The sequence below is a fragment of the Nicrophorus vespilloides genome, unplaced genomic scaffold, assembly GCF_001412225.1.
Source record: "Nicrophorus vespilloides isolate i.1.1-1 unplaced genomic scaffold, Nicve_v1.0, whole genome shotgun sequence".
NCBI classification, from domain to species: Eukaryota; Metazoa; Arthropoda; class Insecta; order Coleoptera; family Silphidae; genus Nicrophorus; species Nicrophorus vespilloides.
In genome coordinates, this window is record NW_017100089.1 from 112,351 (window position 1) to 136,741 (window position 24,391).

At 29.8% G+C, this 24,391-nt stretch overlaps 1 protein-coding gene across 10 annotated transcripts in view; it reads left to right on the forward strand.

The window, feature by feature from the left end:
- LOC108567526 (adenylate cyclase type 2) overlaps positions 1 to 24,391 on the forward strand; it is a 92,829-nt gene that overhangs the window by 25,128 nt on the left and 43,310 nt on the right. For all 10 annotated transcript variants that reach the window (XM_017928040.1, XM_017928043.1, XM_017928041.1 and 7 more), the window contains exon 2: positions 7,545 to 7,681. In XM_017928040.1, the coding sequence (XP_017783529.1) occupies positions 7,545 to 7,681 (137 nt within the window). The remainder of the gene's footprint in view (positions 1 to 7,544; positions 7,682 to 24,391) is intronic.

Sequence of the window (24,391 nt, forward strand, 5' to 3'; positions counted from 1 at the left end):
CAACCTAGCATTGTTCAGGAGACAACTCGATTGGTCCAGCAATCATCATCCTTCGAGCTCTTTGCTCTTATATAATCAATAAGTATACAAACACGTACAGTTAAACGGTTTGGAAAATCTTGTGGCATAAATCGTTTGAGTCATCGTCGATAGCTAATTGTGATGTTCAATCCTGCTGAGGTATTGGTGGACTTCCAGTCTCTAATGGTAGTTTGTGCTGGAAATTATGATCACTTCTTTTACTAGCTTGATGTCGGTAAACAAATTAATTTCGTATCATGGTGCATTTATAATCAGCCTCAATGTCTTTAATTGGTACCTTTATATTATATCTTTTGTTGAGTTGCCGGCAGACTCTCAAAGCTGTGTGCCATACGTCCATGTTGGATAGCTATCAGTACCTTATTCTCAATGCATATCTCAGAGTTTCTTCCCTCAATTCTTCTTGACCTTTACGTGGGTCTTCCAGATCAAGCGACAATCTAGATCAGAGGTTCCCAAACTTTTTTGTGTCGTAGACCTTGTCATGTTTTTTGGTTTTGGGTAGACCCTCTACTTACCTGATATTGATTTTTTGTAAATTTATTATTTATATTGGGACATCTTTATAATTATTAGGATCTTTGCTCTGAGACTGCGCGTATGCTTGTAACAAGATGATACTGGTATATCATTATGTGCAGGTTTTTACAAGTTCAAAATGTATTGCGATCACAAAGCGAATGCCTACATCCTACAACTTACACAATTTTATAAACATATATAATATTTTTTTTAGTTCATAGGTACTTTTATAAATGATGTATATGTCTTATATATTTATATGTATTATAAGATAGTTTAATGTAAGTAAATAGGTACTATCAGTGTATATTGAGATCCACTATCGTGGACCCCTATTTTCATTTCATTTCGATATAGACCACTTTGGGAATCACTGATCTAGATGAAACCCCCAGATACTTGGATCCTTCAGCATGAGGCAGGAATGTGTTGTTTAGTAAAAACCATGTTTGTCTACGCATTGTTTATGTGACATGTGCGAATTCCGTTTCATTCGCCTTTATCATATCCCCTACCTTTTCATCCAGTATTGGATGTTGTCTAGGCTATCCTGTAGCACATTTGAAGCGTGCACTAGGTCAGCAAGAATTGCAGTGTCATCTACAATGGTAGCTGCTGTGACCTGCTGTGTTGTTGGCACATCCGTTTTGAAGATCAGATACATTAAGGTACACCCTATCGTATTGGTTTCAATGATATAATTTCATCTTTTATTATCACCTGGCCTCGCCTTCCCATCAGATACGACTAGTATATATTGTAGTATACGTTTTAACTTATAGAATTAACTGTCAAACTGTCAAAAACATGACAGATACTATAGATCAGTGATTGTCAAAGTGTGAACCGAGACCTCCAAGGGGGGTTGCAAAAAAATAATGAAAGATCAATCCTGGTTGCTACATATACTCATTCTTCGGGGGGTCTCAAAAACATTGTATGTCCAAAAGGGGGTCGCGGACCAAAAAAGTTTGAGAATCACTGCTATAGATTATTAGATTTTCTATAGATTAATAAATGTAAATGTTTAATTTTATTAAATATTTCAGTTTAATAAATGTACATTCAATTACCTATTAATTTGTATTTCTTTTTTTGAAAAATAGAGATGAATAATTTATTAAAAATGTAGCAATACAACTAATCAAATATTTAGTCTAGGTAAAAACAGTACGTGGCAGTAGAAAAATATGGAAAACCTAATTTAAATAGTAAAATAAATACATGTTCGGTTGTAAATATTTATGACATATAAAATTAATGTTGCGAATTTTAAATAGAAATAAATCATTCGCCCGAGCAGAGATTGTATATGTATTTTCATGTGTATGAAACAGAGAGAATTCAAAAATCAATGTTTGATTTATTTGTGTTCTATTTTATTTCTCGCGAATTATTATTGCATTTAATCGTGATTTTGACAAACTTGTTATAATTTTAAAGTCGAATTATAATATTCATTTTATTTTAATTAACTGGGAAAAAAATAAAAAGAGAATTATAATTTAATTTCGAATTCCAGTTTTTAATTATTTATCATATTTAATTGTGGATGATTTTATAAGTACATTGTAATTTTAAAATATTACATAACATTGTTGCTTTTGCAATTACAAAATTGTAATTAATAAATATTTTAGATTTAGATTTCTTTAATAATAATTTTAAACTGAAAAATATTGATTTTTAGAAAACCATTAAATTGATTGTAAAAGTTAAGTAAATGTATCAACAATTATAGGTGACCTTTAGATAAATTATAAACACTCAATAAATATTGATGCAGTTGAAGGATTTAATTGATTTGTTTTTCTGTTAAACTTAAATGAATGCAATTAAAATAGAATTGACAACAATTTTTTAGTTGTAATTGAAATTTTATTGTTCTTGATTCGATATAAACTGCGATTGAATGAGGGGATGAAAGAAATTGTATCCGTCGGTAATTGATAGACTGAATGCAGGTATCGAAATTCGTTCGGTAATTGAATTTGAAACTGGTTCTGGAATTGACTGGAAAACCGCTCCACTTTACATCGCAATGATGATACACATTAAGTTAATTACAATTTCCCCATTTTATATAACTATTATCCGCGACGGTACGCACCTAATCCCAATTATAGTTAATAACCTAGTTCTGACCCAGTTCTCCTCTCGACTACAAAACACACACGGATTGAATCGATTGTTACCCAAACACACGTCATTTCTTCCACTTGTCTCTAAAGTACTACCTACACCTCCTTCTCGACCCTACGTGCGAAAGCACGAAATACATCGCATAAAGCATCCGCGCCGAACGAGAAGAAGAAAAGACCGGGATTGCATTCAATTGGATTTGTCCTCCTCGCGGATAAAGTGGAATTCCCCATACGATTCAAACGAAAAGAAAATTGCGGTCTCTCGGACCAAAGCAAAGGAATTTAATCCCATTCAAATGCAATAAAATACAAGAAAAAAAAGGTCCCCACGTACTTCTTTTTGCCCTTTTCCGTGCAGACGTAAAGGTCGTGGTATAGACACAATACATCCTTTGTCGATCCTTGCATCGCTATATTCCTGGCAAAGCAATTGTTGCAGGTTAATTAATTGCCAATTCTACTAATGAGAGCGGCGCAGTACACGCCCTCGTTAAATTACGCTACAAACTCAACTCCCCATGATCTAATTGCTTACGTAACTAGACAATCAAATTTATCGTGAATTTAATTAGTGACTTTGTCAGAAGACGTTAAGGATAGGGGTGCTGCGAAAGTAGGAAGAATCAGCTTTTTTTTCGTGTCGTTTTTTTTTTTTTCAGAAGAATTACGTTGAAACATTTGCATTGCGCATACATTTACATTCATTTCCATTCTTAAATTCAATCAAATTTATCAGTTAAATTAAATCTTTGCGAACATTTTTGCATTTACTATTGTATTTAACTTTAATGTAAATCGCATTTGGAACATGTTCATGCATTTTTTTTTATCTCAGAGTGAAAATGAACTTCCTCTTTATGAAACACTTTTATATTTAAATATTAACTTCCGTTGGTTTTTAGCTGTGAGGTTGAATTTTACATTTATTAAATAAAGTAAATTATTCATTTTAAACCAATATTTAATTAAATGTATGTATCTTTTATGTCTGTTACAAATATACAAAAATAATATTAAGAAACCTTTTGAAATAATTGCTAAAATTTCTATTTTATATCTAAGTCAATCAATACTTCAATAAGAAATAATTTACTGTATGGAATTTATCAAGTAAAAAAATTGTGATTTTAATTGTAAATCCAGTTCAATCTTTAAATCTTTCTAATGCATTTGGTATAAATTGTTGAATTATTTCAATCTATGCTTAATTTTCGTTACGTAATTTAAATTGGTTTTATTTGTACATAATTTAGTTACAGTTTTACTATACTTTTGGAAATTGTTTGTTAATTTTAAATCTTTCGTTTCATTAATAAAAAATTACACCATCATGTTTTGATAATATTTTCAAATACAAATTAAAACTTTCATGCATACATAAAGAATACGTTTACAAATAATATTATATTTAATGTACTTTATTATTTGTTTATAATCATTTACAAACGTTTTTATTTTTCAGTAAATTTTTGGAATTATTTCATTTTTCGTAAATTATTATTTTTTCATTGAAAACTTTTATTCGTTACTCGCGTGGCGTCTGTAAGATGCCAGTGTGTACAATAACAACCAAAACTTTCAAAATAAACTAATATTTTTTTTAATTTCTTCCCAATCTAATCAATTATTTATTTTTATAAATTTATTACTAACGTTATATTTAAAGGAGTTTCTCAGACGCTACGCGAGTAACGATTCTACGAAATGCCGCGCGAGTAACGAAAGGTTAAATTGTTATATTCAACAACTTTTGAAAAGTTCGTAATAATTTTTATATAATCAAAAAACTATACTTTTACCGAATATAATATAATAAACACATATTAAAAATCAGTACATAAGAAATGAATAAAAGTTTCTTAATATAAAAGGTGTCGCTAAATTAACGCTAGATTTGAATTAAATAGAAAACACAGTTTTTAGTTCTCAGATTGTGATTTTGTGATAAAAACTGTTAATTTGCGTTAATTTTGGGACACATTTTTTTAAGTTTGATTTCAATATCATGTATAAATTTAATAACATTTAGAAGTTTATGAAAATGTCATTTTTCATTTATAAAGTAGTATAATTGCCACAATTTGTCAAACACATGGAAAATATCGAAAAATATTCCAAGGGTAGTAAATCTACAAATTTTGATAAATTATATTAACAATTTTAATAACTTGCAGGATAATAACATGTTGTTCATATAATCTATAATATGAATATCAAAAGTTCGCTAAGTTGGCATAAATTTATTTGTTTTTTAAAAAACAAATGTTGTTTCTCAATTTGTTAAAGTCTACCGATATTTCATGTCAAATTTTAAGAAGATCGGTAAGTATAGGAGTTTTGTTAGACCCTCGTACATTGGTTCATGTGGCCCAAAGAAATATAATTTAAAGTTGGTATTCAATGGATGCTTATAATATATACATAAATCAATTAAATATTATTAATTATGTTCTCACTACTTACTTGGTGATAAGTTTCAAGTCAAAATGTACATAATATCTATGATTATTACAAGATGGGTCTATATCGCAAGCCCGACAACCGAAAGACCGTCTATTGAAATCCCGACTCTATCGAAATCCCGACTATATCAAAATCTCGACAACATTATGAAATAATAATTGTTATTATTTATTGTTAATAACAATTTAAAAGTCACTACGCTACGGAATAATTTAAAAATGTTGTTGTAGACATTTTCGATATAGTCGGGATTTTGATATAGTCGGGATTTTGATATAGTCGGGATTTTAATATAGTCGGGATTATGGTTGTCGGGATTTCGATACAGTCAGTATTTCGAATTACAAGATATATCATGAATCGTTGATGTTGTTTTCTCTGAAATTTGAATTGATATACTATTAATTACTAGCATTAGTATATAAGCTACAACATCAACTACATAATCCGGGTTTTGAGTATATTCTGATTCCTGTATGTTATAGGTGATACGCGCTGTGAGCCCTGTTTTCAAAATACGCTCGAGGTGTTTGCAAACGCGGATATGAATTAATACACTCACGCTGTTTATTATTTCGTTATGCAATGTGTGTGTGTGTCGGCGTTATTTCTGTGGTTAGAGCAGTGTGTTCAGTAGCGTGGGAAGGAAGTTTCAGTTTCATAATAAAAATAGTCTGGCAGAGTCCTAATCTTTGAATCGCACGTTTTTCCAATGTTGATCATGATTATTAAAATCAACAGAAACTGTACGAAATAAAACGCATAATATAAATAAATGCAATCACAAATGGGGAATGGAAAACTTTCGGAATTTAATTAATCTGTAAAAAAAAAACAAACATGTTTTCGTTGCATCTATCCAATTAGCTGCGGAATGCGGCAGTAAAATTTGCGAAACGTTTTAATTGAATCTGGGATGCCGGACGGAGTATTGGAATTTATTCTCTATGTTTGCGATGTCGTTTGGAAGATTTCAATTTTAATAATAATAAAAAAATAAATATATACTGTAAAGTTATACTCTTGTATATTTAGGAAAATAATGTGGAACGATAATAACATATTTATTGCATCAACGGATTGGCCTACGACCAACTATTTTTCGACTTAATTTTCTCTCTCACTCTATTCTTGTTAATAAACCATCCGGATGAAGGCTGATATAAATAAAGCGAGACTTTGCTTCTAGAACTATCTTGTTGACTAATCTCACCGAATTTCATATTTTCCATAATCTTTATGTCACTAACTATAATTACACAAATATTGCTCTCTCTCTCTCTCTCTCTTCTGCTAATTCACTGAAAAAAATCTCAAACGAAATTTTAAATTATCTTTCTAAATGTTAACATTTTAAACCTAAATATTTGATAATTTATATACCTATTAACCCCTTAAAGAACAGATTAAAAAACAAAAAAGGTTGTTTTCTCAACAATTATTTTATTCTTTATTTCCATTGTATTTAACTATTCTTTTCAGAAAATTGCAGAAGAAAAATTATTACAAAAAAAAAACGTAAATTAAACTGCACTAAAGCTAGTTAACTCGCGCTATAAGAAAATGATAAACATAACAATTTGCTCTGTGTGATAAATTATTAAACTTTATCCCCTAACGTTTCTATACGAATGTTTTTCCTATTTCCATCCCACTTATTTGAACAGACATAACACTGATGAGTTACATTTTATTTTTTGTTGGTGGTATGAAAGCTGGAAAATGTTCCATTTGCACGACTTTACTCGGGTACGCGGAATATATTTAATTTCTAAAAACCGAGTTAACTCGGTTGAGTGCATTAAGACGTTAATAAGAAATTTATAACAAAATATAATTTTAAAACTTTCAATTATTATATTATGTAAATATTGAAAGTAAAGTAATTTAATATTGTTGGAAAGAATAATAAAGTATTTTATTACATCACAAAAAAAACGTAATAAAATTGATATTAATATTTTTAGGCATAAAACATAAAAACATATTTATTGACTGGAACAAATTGATGAATGAAATCATTATTTGTGATTGAACGTATAAAATTATGGACATGTAATTTATTGCATTGAACTATTTACATACAGTTAGAAAAAAAAATCTATGCGAACAGTTAAATGCCGAAAGCATCGAATGCAATTACTGAATGAATAAAGCATCTGGTCGTAAATGTAATTATTTTTTTTTGTATTCTTCGAACGTTTTTGGTTAATGGAATTTGATGAAAGCGCAAACTGGAATTGTTCAATTTTCATCAAAACACGCGCGTAGTTTGTTCCCACTGTTGTTGTTACTGCCGCTTCTGTTGCTGTTGTTGGTGGTAGTAGTTGTGCTGTTGTTATTATTGTTTCAATGGTTTACTATTTGTTTCAGCCGATGGAATGGAGCTGGAGACTCTTTATCAACGCTACTGCATTCGACTGAAACACGCCCTCTTCTTATCCTGCGTTAGCGTGGCGACAATCACTTGTCTGGTCCTCCTCATCATAACATGCTTCATGCAATTCCAAGTAAGTCTAGATTAAATTATTATTATGTAATGTTTTTAAAACAAATCTGAGTATAGATACTCGACTGTATGATACATACGTTTGTTGTGTTTAATATAATGGGAATGTGGATGTTACAATAATCTGAAGAAAAAATAATGTTTTTGAGGAATTTGTGCATATTTCTGGACAATTTGTAAACCAATAAATAACAATTCTCACATTGATTGAAACATTTAAGTTTTGTTCACAGTATTAGAAACGGTTTGCTATTATAATCATTTACGGACGAGAGTCGGATATATTCGCCCTATCTTTTATACCGTGGCGCCGCTTGTTATACGTCAGCTCATATTATTACACAGCAGTTTTAATTTGATAATGCGATCTTGGAATCTCGGTTCGCATAAGGTAAAATGATAAAAAAAAATGGAAACAGATAATGAAAAATTAACTAGATTGTAATCATAGTTTAATTATGAACAATACTTTTTTATTTTTTAATTTATAACTTGGGATATAAAGACAAAAGTGCTAACTATTTTCCTAGAATTCCCTAAGCTTTGATGGATACTGCAAATAGAAGGGGTTGGATGAATACTACTAACATAGTGTTTAATTGAAAACCAAAGCTTTCATATTTATGTGTACATGTAATCATCAATGTACTATCACGGTTCGTGCGACGGACAAACAGAGAGACGGCCAAAGGACAACATCCTACCAGGATAATCCAAATCCCTCGATATAAGCTGGAAGCTTTTGCTAACATTGCTTTAACCTATAGTAAATGAATATTAAAAGATAAAAGAAAACTAGCATTCATAGTCTGGATAAAAAGAGAATACAAAATATACAGATCGTTTTGAAAGAGACAGTTTTTTTTGCATCTAAATCTCATTTGAAAGTTAGCACTTAAAGAAAAGAAGAAAAAAACTGAATGGTTAATTCCAAAGTCTCCGAACTTTCGTCTTAATTAAACCCGTCTTCGTAATCCTTCATTAAAAAGCGTCAATTAAACATGCAAGAGAAGAAGTCAAAAAATATCATCGTGGATATTTATAAATCCAATTAAACACAATCAAGTTGTCCATGGTGTTGATGGAAGTGCGCTTCGAATAAAGTTGAGTCGCTGTTGTATTGTATGATGTAACGTGTCGGGCGGGAGTCGTATTGCAAAAGTTAAAGAAATGTTTTGCGGCCTGCGAAAGTTTCGCGCGCCCGCAGGAGGATTAAACATCGAATGCAGGGAATGGTATAAATAAAGTTCCCTCATTTACTCCATTCCGTTTCTCGCTAAAAGAAAAAAGCAAACAAAAAAATGTGTGTGTGTATATATATATATATATATATATATATAGTGAAAGAAGAAAGAATATAGCGAGTTGGAAAACTTCGCCCTACAAATTGCTCCGAGTTTATATTAATTTAACTAAAAAGACATAAGCCCTATGCGGACTGCGACTCTGGTAAACTATAGCTTTTTACTTTACGTTCTGTTTCGTTGCATCATGCAAGGGCATTGTTGTAATTAAACTTATGGAGCAACACGGAATTTAATTGGATACAACAAAGGAGAAGCGCTTTCGTATACACTGTTTGTATAATATCTCAATTTCGTCACAAAATATTTATTCTTCGATTGCTTTCGATTAAACAATATTAAATCTTAAAAATCGGTGGCAATCGCAGCCCGACAACCGAAATCCCAACAATCAAAATCCCGACTGTATCGAAATCCCGTCTATATCGAAATCCCGACAATCTAAAACTTAATAAGATTATTAATTGTTGTTATTTATTGTTAATAACATAAACTAATTTTATTATAGAATATTTCTTATTCTTAAGTTTTATAATGAATAAGTCAACGAAAAAGAAAAAATACAATAATAATTAATATTATTTATTGTTATTAAGAATAAATAACAACAATTAATAATCGGGCAAAAATGCCATTGACCTAGATCTTAAAAGTATTTTTTTTTCAGTATCCGTCGTACCTATTAAAATATAGTAGAATAATTTTAAAATGTTATTGTAGAAATTATAATAATAAAAGACACTGTCGGAATTTTGATTGTCGGGATTATGGTAGTCGAGATTTCGATACACTCGAGATTATGAACGTCTGGCTTTCAATAGGTCTTTCGGTTGTCGGGCTTGCGATATAGACCATTTAAAAATGTGTTCATTTGCCAAACAGAAAATAGATTGACAAAGTAAATTATCCAAATATAAATATTCGTTTTGTTATAAGTAAAGTAAAATGTATCTACACAAAATAAATTATTTATTTATTGGTCCCAATTTGATCCAAAGGACTTTTGAAGTAAATCAGGTAAAATAAATTATTTATAAACATTGGGTGGAAATAAAATGTTCCTTGTTCAAGTACTTTAATTAAATTGAATTTGAAAGGGATCTTTTCCAATTCGAAGCCCAATCATAAAAGAAAAAGCCACTTATTTACAAAGCCAATCCGAAATCAATATAGACTTATGGAATAAATTAATAGATTTGAACAAACAAATTTCAACATATTGTAATGGAAATAAGTAAGTAAACTGACAGCCTATAAAATGTCTTGCAAAACGACGACAGTTAAAATTATATATTTGACAAGTAATTTTGTATCCTTTTAGCGTTGAGAAAACTTGTACCTATTGACATACGGTGTTTGTCAATTTTCTTTCTTGAGGTTCACCTCAATATGTAAAATTTATAACAACAGTCACAACTAATAACAAATAATATAAAAAATTAACATTCTTCTATAGAAACATTAAATATAATTCAATACTTATCGAAAAAAATCACTATATTTTCATTTACTTAACTATTTTTATTTTTGCCCATTTTGGATCAAAGTCTATTTTTTAATTATTCTGCTTATCTAGAGAACAGTAGTATATTTAACGTTATAGGAAAAATATTCTATACTTTTGAGAAAAATTTAATTAAACAATTTTATATAAAGCTAATGTAATTACAAACATTATCTATTTAACGCTTCAATCTACACTAGGTATTAGTTTAACGGTCATTTGATTATGCATAGAAGGATTAATTTATATCCACTTACCATGAATTTCGATAGCAATTTAGGTCAACTGAATTTGAATTTAAGCTGTGATATTGGATTACATGTCTCATATTACGATCATCCATATTAGGGCCTTTTATAATATATAACATTATCGAGATTTTGATGACATAAGAAAGTGAAGGGATCGAAAAATGGATTAATTTTGTTGACTTCAAGAAAGTTTTGTATTTGATTTGTTTATATAAACGACATTGATAAACATTTTTTATTGTTAACAAACTAATGTGTTTCAATTATAAATAATTTTACATTTATATATTTTTACTTCAATCTATTATTCTCATATATAAATTTATATCTTATTTGATAAATTTGTCTATGAACTTACTTTTTGTCTGTATAAATCTGTATCGAATATTGATGTAAAAACATGTATAAGATTAATTGTTTTATAAAGTTTTCTACTTTTTAAGTTTTGAATTTATGTAATCACTGTAATGGGATAGAAAGAGAGTCGTCAATGTATTTTTTGACTTTTTACATTATACTTTACTTTTTTTGTAAGAATACATTCCAAATTGGATATTTTATTTACGTAATTAATTTTTCACAAACGCCTGGAATACTATATTTATGTGACCTGTTGATTTCAGTTTGAAAACAGGTAATGACGTCGGCGTTAATCGCTTCAGTAGGAGAAACCTGAATTTAGTTTGCTTTCCACCATATTTCCAGCAAAGGAAAAAAATCGATACTTTTTTTTCAATTTTCTTTAGAAATTATTTTGGAATTGAATGGGTTTTATATTCAAGCTTTAGTAAAACTAATCCATCGAAATTGCTCGGGAATTCGATTATTCGTTGTATTATTTCGCTGCAGTTTACATAATACGTCGGTTTTATTTGCGAAATTTACAGGAGAGAATCGGGTCAGTACACCAAACAACCTCCTCCTCTTCCCCATTCCGAAAATCCTATATACCAATACCAACCCCCTTCGCCCCTCATCATCGCACGTTAATCGGATTTCGTTGTGGCGGCGTCGGCGGCTGAGGATTCGTGGTGAGAGTCTCTCTTCTCGTTCTCATCGTAACCCTATGGAAATCGATACGAAACCCATCAACAAACCACCCTCATCGACCCTCCGCTTTTAACGCACTTCGACAATGGGTTTCTATTTCAATATCCAGAATTGGCAATAAATAATTTATTTAAAACAAAAACCCAATATGGTATGAATTTTGGACGAGAGATTGGTTGGGTTTTGTTGGTTATGGGAATCGATGGAGGACGAATCTATCTGAAAGCTATGCTCCATTCCATTTGCGCCCTTTTCACGTGCATCCATTCATTCGGTGCACAAATTGATATTAATGAATCTCAGATCTCCGAGAGAAGAGACCAAGGAAAAAGGAAGTATTTAAATAAAAGAAAAGGCATTCCGAGCAACACAAAGCGAAACTTAATTTAAAATAACGATCTTTATTTAAGGGTCATTATTTTACTTCAAGTTACTATATCATTCCATTTACTATTACCCTTTTATTTTGTATACATACATAAATTATTCAATTGAACAATTTAATATGAAAATTATTATTTTTTAAATGTATACAATCAATTTTACATTACTTTTCACTATTGAAATCTATATATTATATGGTAATTTTTTTTGTTAATTTATTTAGGTAAAAAAAACTTAATATTGAAGTCAGTATGTATTATGACAAGGTTCAGATTAATCTTCTATTCGATTTATAAATCTTTTAATACACATATTAAATAAATAATCTGGATCTATAATATTTAATAATGTATTATTTCGATATGAAACGATTGGAACGCATCAATTTGATTTATTTTATTGTTCCAACTGATTTGATAAGTGTAATTTACGTAACATGAATATGTAATAATAATAATTCATTTATAACAATGTGTATTTATAGTAATAGAATAAATAATGTTACATAATAACAAATGGAAATATAAAAAGATAACATCGTCATGATCCTCCTGGGTAATATAATATATTTAATAGATATAAATTATTTTCAACTTGTAATATTAATATTTTAACCTACTCCAAACTAATGAATTTGATGAATATGCGATGAATTAACTACAAAAATATAAAAATGTTAATATATGTCACATTTTTTCCTATAATTTAAATAGATACTTGATAAATACTAGGAATAGCTATGATAATAATGAAAATTACTTATGACAAGTTAGTTTAATTGCGAACATTTTGTTAGAAATAATTTTATATACAATCTATCCAATGTAAACATTGAATAAATTTAAGACCGCGGTTAACATTAAGAAGGTAATATTTCCCGGTGGATGGTTACCATTATGATGATTTTATTTTTTTAATTTATTGTGTGGCTATCGTCTTGTAGATTGACTTCAGTAGTATACTGATGCTCTGAGATTCCACTATTTCCTTTGTCTGTGAATCTGCTATTATCCTTAACACTGTCATTGTCCATCGACTTGGCTGAAGAAGGTCCATATGCTGAACCTCATTCATTTCACTGTTCATCTGTGATGAACGATGGCCCTATTGCTGCAAGCACCGAGGGGGCTCGCAAAGGGCCTGGCTTGACCAGGATATAAACCTGCGCCCACTATCTCGTGGGTAGGGCAACTTAACCATTCGGCTATTAGACGCCCCTGTTAGAAATGTAACTTTTCTTTCATTAATTAATGTTATTTATTAAATAGTGACGAATCTTGGTATATAACAATATTTTAAAACAATCTATATAGTTTTACTGAAATTGAAATTTACTAAAATCTTTAATAATTTTCTTATAAAAGTATATTAATAATTTTATTAATTAACGAATGATTAAGAGATGCATTTAGGGCATCAAAATTTACTATATTTTTTGTTTAATGGTTAAAAAGTTTCGGTAAAAATCGGTAACCGGTCTTTTCATTGAAAATTTTGTGTGCAAAAGAGCGATTAATTAAGTTTTAATAAAGGTTAAATACATTAACAATAAATATGTAAACTGTTGCTTATTAAAGAAAGCATTGACATAAATAATTAGTAATAATAATAATAATAAGTTTACTACCCCCCACAGACTAAAGAGACATAACACTCTCGACCTCCCCTTTAGAAACTAAAAGTTAGTTTTATTGTTTATTAGAGTGAATACTTCTATTTAAAGTTTCATTTCATTCAAAATCAATTTTTAGTTGGGTTGTTATTGTCATTTAATTATTTTTTAGTTAAATTTGTATTCGTTTATAGGAAGATCCGATGGGAAATCGTTCCGCTCCACGCTTGTTATTTTTGTTTTTCTGTTTTTATTTTCTTTTTTGTCTATGTCAAAAAACTGTTCAACTCATTGTCATAATTATGGCAGATTGTGAATAAAAATAAAAGATTAAAAAAAAAGTTTACTACATTAACAGACTCGGCAAAACACATTTTTAAATATTCACATCCAGTTTTTACTGCGAATTAAAATGTGCATTGAAAGTAGTATTTTACACAGAATATTTATCAATCATATTTTTTGGGTAAAATTAACATTAAGTAATTTATAATCAAATGCACTTAAATCTTCTCCAGCCAATTGTATAAGTATCAATATGTAAATATTATTGTTGATATAATAATTGAAGAACTTCGTTTTTTGTGGACCGACGAAATATTTTTTTACTCGTCGGATTGATCAAAATTTCAATTTTCGAGTAAAAAAAATACCGAAAATATCAAAATTTACCGGTAATTTCGATAATCATATTGGCTGGTAAATTCAGCGTTAATGAATCTCTTACATGCGATCTACGAAATTATTTCGTTTTCAGAGATAAAAAATACTATGGTCAGGATGGAAATACGGTACATGCAATGTGAATTCGCATTTTAATATGAGTCTAACGTTAATTGTATGTGCTTTTTTCTCTATCATTTAACAACTGTCTATAGTTATTATAATTGACACTGAATGCTTAAACAATTTCCTAAATCACAAAATTTCACAAAAAAATAAATATAACTATTTCAATATGATAAGCACCTTTCAAAGCTTTGGTTGTCTTCAATTTCATTGTTTTCGTTCTAAACCTTCCACTAAAAAAAGTCTTCTATATTCAGTACATTTTAAACATTCTCTTAATCAACATTTTCAAATCCTATTGATTGAGCCACCTGGACAACTTTATTTCTTGGATGTTATTATCTTCTTTAAGTACAACTTCTGGCCATATTTTATCAGATGATTGGTAACGTTACCCGAGGTATGACTTTATCATGTATTCTAGTCTCGACATTGGAATAACTATGAGTTGTGATGTATCTATTAGGGAATAATAGCTTAACTAAATATGATTTGCATATAGATTGTATGCATTAGTCGGCAGGTCATCAATGCAGCCAATTACTATTTAAAATAATTAACTCTTTAATCAGGTTAACCGTTAAATAGTTGTTTGCGTGGCAGACTAAAGCGGTTTCGGACCCTCTCCAAAAGGGCCCTTCGGTCCGTCAATTAGCCCCGTTGTTGTTGTTGCCACGCTAATCCAGTTCGCCGCTTTTAAAACGCCCGGACGTAATTATTGTATTAATTAGCGATATCATTTTTAGCGTGCACAAACTGCCAATGAGTACGCCCGATCGATTTCCCATTATCCTCCCTTGATTGCGCCCCCAAGACTGCAAGCCGAGGAAAAGTCAAAGTAATAAAGTTAACTGCCCGAAACTTCATGATGGAAAGATCAACAAAATAGATATACAATGCCTTAGATTTATATTTTGTTACACAATGCCAGAGGTTAATGCAACGAGAGGATCTTCGTTTGAAACTGGGTTAAATCCTACTATAATGGATTTATTAGTATGTAAAGTGCAGTGTGTAATTATTGTATTGTTAACCCTATGGCTATTTCCATTTATCTGCACGGTAGTTTCAATTACATTACATTAATTGAATTAATTCTCTCAGTAATTTCAAAATTAATATAAATATAATTTAATAGCTTTCTTTAAATACAATAAAATTAATTGAATTCCCAATATTTCTATTAGAAGAAAAATTCTTTGTAATGTTTACACATAGTAATGACCAGCTCCAGTTCCATCCAGCAAGATCTACAGTGAAAGATCATTTGAAAAATCTTGGAAAAGAAATAGAAAATAAATTTAGTTGTCATACGAATTTTCTGAAAGAAAAATTGTTACTGAGTATGGACTGTGTGTCCCTATAAAGTGGGGGTCACAGAAAAAATGATAACAGATTAATAAGTCATGGAGCAAAAAGTTTGAGAAACACTGCTCTACAGCAATCCGAGGAGAAAAAAATAAGTTTAATCAAATTGGGACCCTGGATTTCCAGACAACACGGCGAGAAAACATTACATCTGAGCTAGGCGCTCTCCGGGCATAGGTGCTTCAGCAAGTACCTACACTTTATAGCAAGGAAGGAGGCTGGTATTGCGAAGAAGATGATGATAACCCAGAACACACTTTTTTTGGTTGCTGGAAATGGGTGACGAAGAAGCACGAGGCGGAATCATATCTTGGAGAAGTACTGCAACCGGAGACGTTCGTTGGCGAGATGATGAAGAAGTGGGACATCATCACAAGCTACGTAACAGGGGTGTTCTCCATTGAGGAAAATGACGAGCGGAGGATGGAGAGAGAAATCTAAGAAAGTGAAGGTCGTCGCACATAGAAGAGTAGAGCTTGCTCAGACAATCTGTATTGCAGAGACATGTGAAAACACCGGATCTGGATGCTGATGAAGAAGGGGAGATGTTTTAGTGCTGTAAGAATTCCACGATTCCACCCGTGGTCCCTCTGTATGGTTTCCTTTCCTCTACAAAAAAAAAGGTACCCATTAACTTTGAAAGGGTTTCTTCGTGTGGTTTGGAATTTTGGGGAATAATTCATTATGAATTAACAAAAACCTGCTCAGACTGTTACAGCAGAACTTCTTAATCAGTTTTAGTAATGAATTAAAAAAATTTCTATAGCATGATAATGCAAGACCTCACGCATGATTTAGAAATTCTACAACAATCACCGTATTCACTTGATATTACACCTTCAGACTATCACCGTTTTAAGTCGATAGAACAATCGCTTCGTGAAAAAAATACAAATGTTGAACAAGAATTATACGAAAGAGGTTTTAAACAAAAAATATCTTCATATTTTTATTAGAAACTGTATGTGAAATTATTGTACAAACTTTTACTATTACAATTTTTTGAACTCTATATTTATGATGGATAAGCATAGGTTTTTAAGTTTATAAAATTATATAAATTATTTCATTTTCAATAATAATTTATTGAAAATTTAATATTTCCTAGGTTCACAAATACTAATAATGTATTGTATACATATAAAATTTCACGAATCGTCTGGAAATATTAATTGAATTCATATAGAGGTAAGTAAACAAATTATGATGCTGTACTGAACGTAATGCGAATATGTGTGACCTTTTGCAACAACTATTATAACTTTGTAGACATATTAAAGCAGTCCGAGTATTATTCCTTGTTGATTGAATGGCTTATGAAAATGGACGTCTGCATTTCTATACTGAATATGGTCTTCTATACACTTTAATCTATAATCATATTATATTGAAGACCGTTTATGTATTGAAAACAAAAACGCGCACAATCGTTGCACAACAACTGCGTCACGCAACTGTTTGTTTTCGTGTAAAACGTGCGACTGATTCATCCAATTTTTTTTGTACGAATTGAAATATTGTTGTTGTACGTTTTATATAATAACTTATGGTTATGAGTGTTGAGTATATAGTAGATAAATGCATTTGTTAATTGAATAAGTTTAATAATATTAAACTCATACATTAATTTACTCATTCACGAACATTATATCACTGCGAAACTAACTCCAAACTAATCAACCGGACTGCCGATATTAATATTTGATATATTCCTAGGCTAGGAATTGCATTGATTGAATAGCTCTTTGCGTCCTCTCCACGATTAGTTTTCATAGAACATATATTGAATTTGAAGCACTGGACTCGAATTTCCAATATAGAAATAATTATATTTACTTGCTAGATGTTTTATGTATTATTTCAATAATACATCTAACACATAGATTTCTCGATTTTATTACAAAAAAATTGAGTTGAAGTTAATATTATTTTGACACATATTAACAATTCGAATGCAAATGTTTTCATACGTTATTTACATTAAAAAAAAAGAACATCAGCGGTGGCTTTGAACGCTAAACTTATTATATCGGCATAAATTATCAGTTTCGTTTCTATTTATTTACATTATTAACATTTTTTGATAAATTTTGGAGAACGTGTATTTATTTGCATTCCTTCGCACTAATCAAATATTTAATAAACTAATCAAAGTAATGTAAGTTAAATAGATTATTTTTATAATTGAATACTTTAATTTTATTGATATATTCAAAGAACTAAGCTTTTTTTCATACTAATTAATGGTTCAATTCTTTCTCAAAACCATTCGAAGTAATTCAAAAAATCGTATATAAAAATAATGATATTTATTGCAACAATCATAAAATTGCATAAAGTAATTGCATAAAAAGTCGGATTTTGTGATACAGGCGACAATAGTCATTGAAACTTTGTCTAATATTAATGTATTACTACCATACGTCGTTTATTATAAAAAATGTAGTTTTCTTGAATTAATAAATAAATAAGAATATAAACAGTTTTACTTTTGTTTCATCGAACTGGTAAGCGAACAACTAAATAAGTGAAACATATTCTTGGCGCAGAATATAAATACGAATATAATCATGGGAGAGTGCAATGTAAATAGAGTTGCATAGGCGAGCGTTGTAATTCTGAAAATGCACCCGCGCTAAGGGGATTCCTTCCACCCCGCCGGGATCAGTTTCAGGGAAACACGCTCGCAATGCATCATTACGTAATGCCGGAATGCACGAAGCGGCGGTCGCTGCTTTTCTGCGCTGAAATTGCAGGAATAAAGGAGGCGGCGGAGGTGTGTAATTTCGAAAAAACTCCATTTGTAAATGCAAGAGGAAGCTACCCCATTAGAATCAGTAAACTTTTGCGCGCAGTTTTATATTCTTTGATTCGCGCCCACCATTGTTCCCGGAAATTAATGTTGCGCTTTGTTTGGACGCTCTCTTTATTTCCGCCCGCAATTGTTTTCCTCTTGCATTCGGAATTTTCTGCTGTAGAATATTTCGTTGCATTGTTATGAGCCGAACTCAACGTTAATGCCACGTTATACCGCTGATCACTTTTCGCTCAACAATTTCTCTTTGATTGTTGATTAATGTACATTCGTACAATTGAATGATTTATTTTTTTGTATTTTATAGAATTTATTCAACATGATCCAAAATAATCAGAATATTTGCTACAGTTTATTATGGATTTCCTTTACAGAAATTACTTAGAATTCAAAATATATAGAAGATGTTGCAATTATTATTTTATTCATTATTTCGTGAATGATAAATTTATTTTTGATTATGATTGAAAACCTTCAATTTGTCTTTATTTTTTTAGAAAATATATAGGAAATATTGAAAGAAAAAATTAAGAATCGAAATTTGATCCATTTTTTGTCACTATAGCATCAAGTGACATTATGTACTTATAATTATACCACGAATATTTAGTTTGAAAATAAATTACAATTTATTCTCAATTTTTATCAAATATATTGCAGATATTGCATTTAACAATTTTCTTAATATCTTCATAAATGTGACAATAATTAATTTTTTGTCCTAAATTTTTAATGATAAAAAAATATATACAAATTGGTCGCCGTATAATTACAAATAAATGTTATGACAAAAAGGTTGAGAATTTATCAAATTTAATTTCAATAGTTTTCATAGTAAGACAGATTAAAAAAAAATGTAACAGATAAGTGATATTTCAATTTTATATTTAACGCCTTAATATACTATAACATAATATGAAATTAAATATTTTTCGCATACCCGAGTAAAGTCGTGCAAATGGATAATATAGTATTTAGATTCTGTGTCATATTATCTTTGTTCATGTGAGTGTAAACTTATATAATATAGTGTAACACGACGGGTTCTCACCCATGCACTAAAACAAAAATCTTCTACTCCTGGCTGGGCGTGAGTACCTGACGTGGGAAGGTTCTGGGCGCACTTCCTTTTCTAGAAAAGGAAGAACTCCAACTTTTGCTTCCTCAGAGCAGCAAACTTCTCGCACAAATATATAAAAATCTTCTCTGCTGGAGACGTCAATCGTCTGCCTTCACGATTCCATCTAGTCACCCACAATTCTGGAGTCATATGGAGTACCGAAGTTTTCAATGTTGTCCACTTCACAACGTTAAAATAGTACATATTTTACTTCTACGTCATTTTCCCCTTATCGTGGATAGTGAAGAAGATTGGTTACTTAGTTCAGATGCTAAAAATATGGAAATTTGTGACAGTAACTCGGAATAAAACCAGATACACTCGGTCCTCTTTTTATGCGTACTCTTTTTATACGGTTTTGAAGTTATGCGGTTTTTATTTCAAGAAGCATTTTTTTAATAACTATTTTAGGCCATTTTGACACGCTTTGACAAAAATTGGCAAACCATTTCATCGAAAAAGATGATAATTCTGAACGAGCTTTCAAGTTTCAACGCTAGCTTCAAAATTGCATTTCTGGATATCAGGAATTGTACAAAAAAATAGCAAAGTTTAATCACTGATTAAATTGTCAAAGGGAAAAATCAACATGCGAAGTTGAGACTAATTTTACTTGTGAAGAATCATTATCTTCAGGACATAGATCTGATATGCTAACTATCTCTTCTAGTGATGAAAGTGATTTAGAACCAGTTCGCAAATTATGCCGAACACTCTCATATAGCGACGATAATTCTAAAGAAAAAAAATGTGAAATGTGAAAAATTTTCTGTATATTTTTTTGTAAAATTTTTCCGTATAAATTCAAAAGGAATATGTTAAGATTATATTTTTGTGAAATTTAATAAACTTGTTGGTTAACGTTTTTATAAAATTATGAATAAACATTTCAGAAAGAATATAGTAAGATTAATTATTTTTCTGAAATTTAATAAACCCTTTTTTATGCGATTTTCGGTATATTGTAACTCATTGATTTAGTTTTATGCGGTTTTAAAAAATTATAGAACGTATCCGTATATTTTTATACGTGTGTCTAGTCCTTTTTTGTGCGATTTATTTTTATGCGTTTTCCTGTGGAACGTATCCACCGCATAAAAAGAGAACCAAGTGTATATGTGTTTTAGAATTTATCATACAGAGACAAATATTGACTAAAACATTGATATGTTTATCATTTTTTTAATATCCGAGTTAACTCGGTTTACGTTTTTTTTGTAGTAGATTTTTTTTGCAATTTTCTAATGTTATGTTATGTGCAATGAAATTAAAGAATAAAATAATGGATAAAAACGATATTTTTTTATTTTTAATTAAGGTGGTAAATTGTTTAAAAATAATTGTTACTTTCTCTAAGGTTTTCTTGTTTAATTTATTTTAATCATCTTTTTTTTCTATTGAAAATTATACAAAATCGTATTAAGTTAGCAAATTACTGGTAATATTTAATATACAGATATATTTTCTTAAATCAGTACTCTATATTAAGATTTCAATTATATAATAAAAATGAGAAATTTATTTATTCTTTGTAGAACTTTTGTAAGCAGCTAATAATATAAAAATAATACGATTTGTTCTGGAATTAAATGGAATTATAAGTCCATTACTTTAATCCAGCGTACATGTATAATATTTTGCATCAGCAAAAAGAAAACTGCACTATTACAAAGGTTTCGGTATTAATTATTTTGCATGCTTACCAACGCTTTCGCAAAACGCTTCCGTTAATTACCTTTTTTTTGTCTTTCCCTCGGAAGAGATTACTTTAATTACATCTGAGATACAATGCTAAAAGTAATATTAATTATTCATCTACATATTCATAATTACATTCTTCAATATTAATTAAAACTAAATTGAAAGTTATTGTTTATTATTATTTTTCTAAATTAAAAACGTAAATTATTTACAAAGTTCATGTGTTTCTTTTTTTTTATAATAAATAAACATGTAAATTCATGTTTTGCTTCTTGCAATAAATTACATATTCCGTTTGTGCGACATTCTCTAATAATGATCAAAGTTTAAACAAGTTATGACTCTTTTTCGTGAAACTTTGCCGCTTTGAAAACGTTAATTTTTCATATCGCGGATTCGTTACATTTAATTGCAATTATTATGTAATAACGTAAAATTGTATTCCGCAAATTTATTTATGGCCGGGACAGGCGTCATCAAAATTAAATATGGGTAGAGGCAAGGGAAACTCGGAAAAGTAAGGCAGGAAAAAGGGCAGTGAGCTGGGATTAATAATGAATTAATTATGCTGGGAAACGAGCAATATTGGAACTGCCAATTACCGTGCATATACTTTTATTATACGAAATTCATTTTATAATCGTAATTAATTCAATTATATTTTATATATAATACGTTTCCAACTGAAGCTAAAATTACATTGTTGCATCATTTTTATTACATAATTAACAAAAGAAATAAATGGATGGTTTTTCTATTATTTGATTAGTTTTTTGTTTTATTTATTTTATTTAATATAAAATTTTATCAACTAGTATATGGAAACCATAATATAGTAAAATAGAAAAAGAATTTGACAATTTTCAACTTTTCAGGTAAAAGAAATGTATTTTCAATAACTGAAATATTCATTTTTTATTGGAAATTTGTTGCAACTGGACACAATATTAAATAATCGATAATCATTTAACCGCAAAATTGAGCCTAGCAAATTGGCGAATATATAATGTATGTAATTACGGGATCTCATTCACGTGATTGATTGTGTAATTTACAGCATCCAATAGCAGTATCATGATATATTATTAAGTGTTATAGTTTGCACGTTAGAATATCTAATTATTTGCGCTATAAAACTTATACAGTGGAAGTTCGCTTATTGAGTAAGAAAAATGATTCCAAAATGGAATGCATTATCGTATATTACATTAGTTTATATGGAAAAAAAAATTCATTATATGAGTAAAAATTCGGAAATTTTGGAACGTTAAGTGAGATTTAACTGTATATAGCTTGATAATATTTGTTTTACTATATATTTAATGAACATATTAATTTATATATACAATATGGAAATTAATGAAAAATTATAATATTTTAATTGATTTGAAAAAAACATATTTAATTTAATATTTTTCACCACTTTTTTTGTCACTGATAAATACTAATAAAATATATAATAAACTTTGCTTTCTTAAGATATTCGTGAGCTATAGGCACCAGTTAAGTATATGACGACGGGATGAGGTCGAGTGTCGATATCTTAGCAACTTAACAATAAAATATGTACAGTAAGACCTCGTTTAGCGCTTTAGATACGTTCCTAAAGACAGAACACTAAACGAAACAGCGTTAAAAGAGGACATATTAATAGATATATCAAATAGAGAAACGGAAACACGGAAAATAAACAAATGTTACTTCAAATCTAAGTTGTATTTATAGTAATTTGCATTATAATATATGTTTTATATAACAGAAACATTTACACCCAGAAATATTAAGTTTATTTTTGTGATGAAGATCCTGGCTCTTCTAGTATTGTTGATTTTTTTACGATAAAATAAGACATTTTTCGCTTTTTTTTTTCATTAAGCAAATGTTGTCAAAATTTGGATAATTCGCTACAATTTAATCAATTATTTCGGTTATCATTTCTATACTATTTCTAATTTGTAGTAAGTTGTTTTGGTTCATCATCTTCAGAATCACTATTTTCGCGTTCTTCAATTCCTAGTTCTGCCAGTTCTTAATGATCGTAGTTGGTTAGGCCCTCACCAGAAACCTACAGTAACTTTTTAATATCCTGCTCATCTACATCTCAAACAAGTATAGATTCTAGGGAAGTTCAGGATTAATCCTATCAGATGTCCTGTTTTTATGCTGTTCTCTTTTAGTACTAACCTGTTTTCACTCTATGTTTTTTTTTTCGCTGTTTTAGTACTATTCTATTTTTTCGCTATTTTGTTTTGTCGTGTTCTTCTTGTATAACGTTCTGTTTTATTCATATCCTGATATGTCGTCTTCTGTCCTGGTGAGTTCTGTTAGGTCTGGTCACCTTAGTTACAGCTACACAGGAGTGCGCAAGTGGATCTAGGTGTGCCGCGAAAATTTTAAAATATAATTAATTTAATTGTTTTCTAATTAAGTCCGAAGCATACTAAGTGCATAATTGTATAGCGGAATTTCAAATATAGGTTCAAGTGAGTCTTGGGATAAAATGGAAGAAAAATCTTGCAGTAGAATCTTGATTCACGAATAATGTGAATAAATCCAACGCGAGAAATACCCATATAAGGATTTGTTTCGCGCTCGCAACTGCATCTGACTAGTCGTGAAAAATCGCGACTATTTGCATTTTCGTAATAAGATGAGTCGCGACGTGGATTAGGCATGTTTCAAGATTATTTGATAATTGTTTAAACGTTTTAAAACCGCTGTTATTCAAAGTGACGTACAGAGGAGTTACGTTTTTGTAACAATCTAAAGGTAATTTTTCAATAATCAGACAAACTTTTATAAGCATTTAGAAT